General features: G+C 35.1%; 1 protein-coding gene across 1 annotated transcript; it reads left to right on the top strand.

The window, feature by feature from the left end:
- The first annotated feature begins 968 nt into the window (after nucleotides 1-968).
- Nucleotides 969-4,860, top strand: LOC127854795 (uncharacterized). Its single transcript, XM_052389843.1, has 2 exons — nucleotides 969-1,052; nucleotides 2,429-4,860. The coding sequence occupies exons 1-2, from the start codon at nucleotides 1,050-1,052 to the stop codon at nucleotides 4,511-4,513; spliced, it is 2,088 nt and encodes a 695-aa protein (XP_052245803.1). The 5' UTR covers nucleotides 969-1,049; the 3' UTR covers nucleotides 4,514-4,860.
- The last annotated feature ends 2,579 nt before the right edge of the window (nucleotides 4,861-7,439 follow it).

The following is a 7,439-nucleotide window of genomic DNA, read 5'->3' as shown; positions in this document are numbered from 1 at the left end:
GGAAGTTTTTTTTAATATATTAATAAATAACACTGACTCGTTTGTAACAAAAGCAACCACCGACTACGTTTCACTTATGTTACATTCGCGGACAAATGAGAAAACAGCATAAATAACTATATCCAAATTTAAGTTTTTGAAAGAAAAGAGATTGCGTTATTTTTGTAATTCAGGTAACGGTGATCTTGCGTGCTGCTTTCTAGAAACGAAAAACAAAATATCACCCTTTTAAATGTAACGACGGTGAGCTGAAACATGAACATGATTTCTTTCTAAGTAACATCGGCCTACAGACGACAAGCCTAAAATGCAATCTTACACTAGAAGAGGGGGTAATCTACTGACAAACGAGATGGCGACGCCCAGGCCGATAAAGGTACTTTTCGCTGTTGTATACCATTTCTTTATTGTATAAATTGTGTAAACGTCGCTCCTTTTCCAGCCATAGCAGCTGGGCAGAGTTTAGCGTTTATTTCGTCATAATAGTCGCTCTTTATTTAGGCTTTACTCGCTTCGAATTTTAAGCTGGAGCTGTAATTTTGTGACTAACTAAGAAATTTTGCACCGATTGTAGTCGAGATATAGACCGAATATAAATGCAATATAAACGCTAATCACCTGCCGATATGACTGGATATTGTGCGCCATTTTAACAACTAATAAAAGTAATTAAGTGTATAAAACGGTGAAAAATACCTCTCTCGGCATGGACGTCGCCATCTTGTTTGCAACGGGATTACCACCTCTGCGTGTAAGCTACATACTACTACCCCTACTGCTATTTCTACCACTACGTTCTGTATTGTTGTTTAAAAAAATTATATTATATATACATGATAATGTCATCAAATGAAAATGTTGTAAACACAGTCATAAATAAAATCCCTACTCGAATCATAAATTTAATAATTTTCCTTATCTAAACCACTGTGTTTGAACGATAACAGGAAGTTTGCGTTTTTATTGCTGTTTTATTGCTGTTTTATTTCTTTATCGAGCGCCAGGATTAAGCACGCACATTTTTTAGTGTAGCGAGGATATAAACGAAAATGGTGTGTATATGCCTTTAATATAAATGTTTTTGAAATTCTTTGCATTTAATTTTCGTTCACACAATTAGAACTCAATTCTACTTGGTATATCGATAAACTTAACGCACCTTAGTTTTTAGAAAGCATAATTTACAATTAGTAAATAATTTTCATTGACACATTATGCTCGTGTACATTTAGCAAATACAATAAACAGTAGTATGCTATAAGATTCACCTACACCGGTAACATGGTTACAGGATATGCCGTTGCTACGGCACAACGAGACACGCGATTTTATAATAATATTCAAATTGTGACAATTTATTTTGTGCTTCACAAAAATATTCATGTACAAATATCACAGAACACAAAAACGAACGGTACGGTTAAACTGAAAAATCAGACGAAGGAAATATTTACAGGGTAACATACAATGCCCATGAGTGTAAAGTCTTACAGAACGATACAAACATCGGCAGCACAAATGTTCGTTTTCACAGAGTATTACAACTTGTATATAATTTATTTTACGATGGAGTGATAACATTTATCCTGCTTCTGTTGCAAACATTAACATAATAAAGCAGTGCCGAATTAACAAGTTGGTCTCCGGCAACCGTAAGTACGTATTCCTACGCGCCGAATAACATTTTCTAATATTTTACCTCTTACAAAATCCCCGTGCGAAGTTCCTGAGAAATATTGTGTCAAAACAAAATGATGGTAAAAGTAATACATGTGTATTAAATTCAAGCAAACATATGGCAGAGAAGAAATTATTATTGACTTCATATTTTTTTACTTTTAACCTTTAACATCCGGCGTTTCTTTATACAAATAGAAAAGTTACACTCCACTAAGGCACACTCATGTTTAGGTCGTCTGCGATTGCTTTTAACTTTCAATGAAATAGCATTAAATCGAACAAACTAACAATAAATTTGAATGAAAATCCTTATCCTTATTTGCAGGCGAAAATGTTATTATTCACAATTTCTCAGTTTATATGAAATAGTTCATCGTTAAGTGTGACATTTAACTATTCATCCGTTTTTACAGATACTCGTTTCACACGTCACATCTAGCTTGTAAATATTAAACTAAGTTTGGAATGGAACTATTTTTTTTAAAATTTAAAACATCATAGCCGAACCAAGACAAAATCTGTTTTTCGGAAAACATTGTTGATTTTAAGACTCCACATTTTCTGAATAATGCGCATACTTGTAATTGTCCAAGGAACATACACCAATAAAACGAGTATTTATAAAAAGCTATTATTCATTTTGAAGAGAAAAATAAAAATTCAATACACAGATACACAAATATATGTATATATATAATTTGGAAAGATCGTGTAGTACACAGACTCATTTCAGTTTACTTTTTTTCAGGGTGATTACTTAAGACAAGAAGATTTCACTGAATTATCTGAACGCTTGTCGTCTGCGTTGGAAGATATGGGTGTCACGTGGGAGACAGTTATGATCAGGCGAAAATCTTATCATCTAAGAGAAAAGCACGGTGACATAATTGACAAAATTTCGGGTCACACAGAATCCTACTTTCATTTTGGCAGTCAGTCCGAAGGGACGACAACTCCAGGACTACAGTCTGATATAGACCTTCTTTTTTGCGAACTTGGCGTGAATGTGATGAGAACAATAGAGTCGCGAAAATCAGGTATGCTCAACGTGTTGATGCTTAAGGATGATTCATTGCCCCCTCAACACTATATACTCCAGGTCACTAGACCGAATTCATCTGCACCGGAAACACGTGTACTTGATTACCGTATGATACGATGTGCAAACACAGTGGTTCTATCACCCGAGCGGGTAATAAAAGATTATGAAAGACAAATGTATGCTACGTTTAAACACGTCAAAATATGTGGCCCATCCGTAAACCTGTATGGTCATCTTGATACCGTAAAATCATTTTGTGTTCGTGAATTGATGCCGGAAGTACAGCGGTGGGTAAACAGAAACAGGGTTGGACAATGGCCAACAGCTAAGATGTTAGAAGCTGCTCGGATGTGTCCTTGTTTCTTGGTACCATCTGGACATCCGGGTAGCGACACCAGATATGTAGAATGGCGACTTTCCCCAAATTTAATTGAAAGATTGCTAGTGTACAGTTTGAACATAACACATTTAAAATGTTACATAGTTTTGAAAATTATCAAAAAGGCAATTTTCAATACAGAAGTTCCGGATGGAATAACCAGTTTCCATTGCAAAACTGCATTATTATACACGGTAGAAAGAACACCAACTAGCATTTGGAAACCACATAATTTAGTTTATCTCACCATATTATGTCTGTCAACAATGGAAAGATGGCTCTCACAAATGTTGTGTCCGCATTACATCTTACCAGACACCAATTTATTTGATGGCAAGTTAATGGTGGGCTCCTGTCGAAGGTTGTTAAAATGCGTGAACTCCATTATTAGGAACCTTCCGCGTGCTTTGTGTAAAATAGCGATTGACCGTCTTGGAATGCGACTACTATATCGAGGCCTGGGAATAATACGAAATAAAGACGGGCTAACACGGCAACAACAGAATATGGCTATTCAGAGAACACTTGATCATGACAGGTTGCAATGCCTATATATGTTTGAACTTAACAAAACTAACTTTTCATTTGACATCAACACGTATAAAATACTACAGCAATTGCTTTTGCACGGTGATAAAATTGAAAAGCGTGTTGTACGGCTATTTGCGCGCTTCATGACGTCATTGCTAGCATCAACAGTATCGTCCCAGTTTATTCGATGCAATAAGGCCGTGACAAAAGTCATTCTTGATTGCTTCAAGCACTCACTGAACACGGATGTTGCATCCACAAGATTGAAGTTAGCCTCCATGTTGTACTGCAATGGCGCCCTACACGCAGCAGCTCGAGTTCTTGATGACGTGGAACAGCGAATGAAACACAATGTTATTAACATGTGTGGTTGCCTTCAATCGTTACCGAGAGATAGCACTCTTGATACATTTCTAGGTCTGCCGCCTAGTTTCCCTGACAGTCGATTAAATGTGCAAAACGTTGTGTTTTGTGTGCGATTCACTAGACCAGAAGCGTTTTGTGTTCCGACTGTTTTATTGTATGAAATGAATAGAGCGTTCTCAATGGAGGACCTCCGTGAGAGGGATGTACCTGACACTTGGTGGATGAATGATGGATGCGTGGACGCTCTAGTATTTCTGCGCTACATGCAATACCTCACGTATAAAGGATTGGGTGTCAACGAGAGAAAAGTTCAAGCGTTGAATGCCATCTTGGATTACATACAAAGACACGGACACGACTGCTACCATCTTGATACGATGATGAATCTTGCGGGACATTGTATAGAGATGGAGGGTAAGGTTGAACATGCCAAAAATATTTATAATTTGTCATTGGAACACAGGCGCCGAAATAATGCTGCCAACTGGCATGTGGAAAGATTGTCGGGACTTTAAAACAATAAGAAGAGACAACGTCTATAACTTATAAATACGTTGTTTGAAGGCGGGTTTTGTAAAATATGCCACTCGACTACGCTTATTATAAAGTATATTTCATGAACGTATTGTCTGATACGGTTTTGAAACTATTTATTATATATTTTTGTTTTGTTTTTGTAGAAATGCATCTATGTACACAGTATTGATGAGAACACTAGTACATTGATATGCTTGTATAAGTATTTTATTTTAATATATATATATTGAAGTTAACCGATTACTAGTATAAACCTTTATTAAATCATTTTTTTTTTCAATGTGCTCAAAATTCGATGCAATAATTAAACACATCAACGAAAGTAGAGTTGTTTTATTATATACAGAAAAAATATTGTTGAATAGAGAAATAAATCAATATATTAGGCCGCAACTTTAGGCAAGAGAAGTTTTGTGTCCATAAAAGCCAATTTATTTCGACTTTGGTTTTTGAGTCTGTTTAAATCGTCCTGTTTGTTTATAAGGTTTGTTAATATAATTGTGATACCTGTTTACACGTAAACAGCTGATAGTCAATATTGGACGAACTTTAATCATGTCAAAGTTCAATAGTGTTTTGTGTTTTATATTCGTATTGTAAAGATAATTCGTCAACTTCTAATAATGAAACTTTATCGCATCCAAATACATGAGCATGGGAACATCAAAACTATGTAAGGTAATAACACGTCGATAAGTTGTTTGACATAGTTTGCCCCCTTAAATTTGAGCGAGCGAGAGATATAAACCATTATGTTTAATTCTATTTTCGATTTAATCAGAGACAATCGAATTGTGTATTGAACATGTATGGAAAACGCATGTAAAGTGTTACGTATTGCAAACATTTTCCTCCAAATTCAATCTGGCCGATTGCGTCTTTAACTTTTACTAATGATTATTACCGAGTGTCCTAGACTTGTGTTAACATTCGTAAATACTTTCGCTCGCGGAGTATAAAATAATGGACTAGTATAGTTCCGCAGCCAGTTATGTAATTCTGTCAGTTTTAATGTTTTAATTTTAGCATTTTTATGTAAGAAATACTTTCTCTGCTTGTAATAGTTGTGAAGTTTCATCATTTGCATCTGTAATAGATTGATGTCTGTCTTCGCCAATCTTGGCTTACAAACCACAACCCGATGAATTAGCCTTCTTAATCAACTCATAAATTTGTAGACAGCTGTTTAAAATAAGGCATAATAAGAAGATTACACTTTTTCTTAAATGGTAAACGTACAGACGAGACAGCTAATTGCTCTCATTATGAACCATAAACTGTTTAGCATTTTTCTGGGCTTAACGAAAAAACACAGAAAAAAACCAACTCCTGTAGCGAGATGTAATAGATACTGCGGTTGCGGAATATCTGGTCGATTTTGTTCAATGGTGCATACCAAATATTACACAGTCGTTCGCGAGGACAATAGTTTTAACGTTAGCTTGGTACATGTATGTAAGTTTGTATTAATAGAATGACCATCGTTGCGCGCCCAGTTTTAAACCAAATTGTTTATAGCATAACAATACTATGCATGCTTTAAACGTCTATATATTATTTGACTCCGATGACGTGGCCATTGTCTACTTTAATAAATATTGTAACACTTGGAGCAGACATATAAGGAGAAGAGACGAAGACATTATTTCATGAAAGATCACCACATGAGTCATTAGCTAGCATGTCCACAACATAGTGTAGTTAAACGTATATATAATTAACATCACTATGTGGCATCTTGTAGAACGTGATGTTTGGACAAAGAAATGAATTGATAATCAACGCTGAAATAAGGATGTATCAAAACAGGTAAGATAAAGCCAAGAGACCTTTTCACTGAAAAATTATTTAAGAAATACTGTGAGTTATTATTCATAAAATACATCGTCGAATACCAATGTGTGCTATGTCGTTTCACTCATTAGCGTATAACGCATGCGTAATGAATAACAGCTAGGTTGCTGAGGATGAAACAAGTATTCGTTTGTATTTAGTTATAATGTTGATGTTAAAGGACTGATTTGACGTCGTATTTTGCATCCGACAAGGATAGTGTGATGGGGTGAACAATGCATAGCTCACAAACGTTCCAAGACCATGAGACACATAGCTGGCAATGAAAAGCTTTACATGATTGTGTTCCAACCATAAATATTACTCCATCCACTGATTGGAGTTTTCCATCCGCTAATGTGCGTTCATCTCATCCTTAACAATAAGTCGACAAGCTTGATTCGATAATTTTTGGTTAATACCATTTGTCTAATCAGGTAGGGAGTCCCAAGGGAAATATGGGTAGAGTTACTTAACTTGAACCATATCCCTCCACGTAACCACATATAAAAGCTTAATATTGAATTAAACAACATTATGTCACTTTGCATCCTTATTGCATCCAATGAGTTTTAAGAAAAAATGTGTGTTTCTCGTAAGACACCACTTATTGATGCCCACTTGGTTTTCAAAGCCATACAAACTGCAAATACAGTTTGTAAAATCAAATGATTGAGAATCCACTTTTTTATCTTTATCTTTGGTTGTGCAAAATATGCTCATGTGATCCTGAATAAGTGTCAGAAGTCTTTGAAGTTTGTCTTTTTACTAGCTAACTAATTATGTTTGATCTTTGCTTGAAAGCATTTATTTTGTATACTTTCAAGTACGAATCATACAAAAATCTCCGCTTATTTTCAAAGTTTCTTTATATATACGTGATATAAAAGGCCGTCGGTAACATACATTTATTGAACGTGATGTGCCTAAAAAATATTGATTTCTATCTAGTATAATTTATTTACAATCTATACTAAGGATAAACCATGTGCATCTCGTCTTTATGCCGTTAAGTATTGTTTCTATCTAAAACATGTTTATTTACTTATACAGTCATTATCCTATTATAAA

Source organism: Dreissena polymorpha, chromosome 13 (assembly GCF_020536995.1).
Source record: "Dreissena polymorpha isolate Duluth1 chromosome 13, UMN_Dpol_1.0, whole genome shotgun sequence".
Classification (NCBI taxonomy): Eukaryota; Metazoa; Mollusca; class Bivalvia; order Myida; family Dreissenidae; genus Dreissena; species Dreissena polymorpha.
Note: the sequence above shows the minus strand (reverse complement) of the source record. Positions and strands in the feature narration are given on the sequence as shown.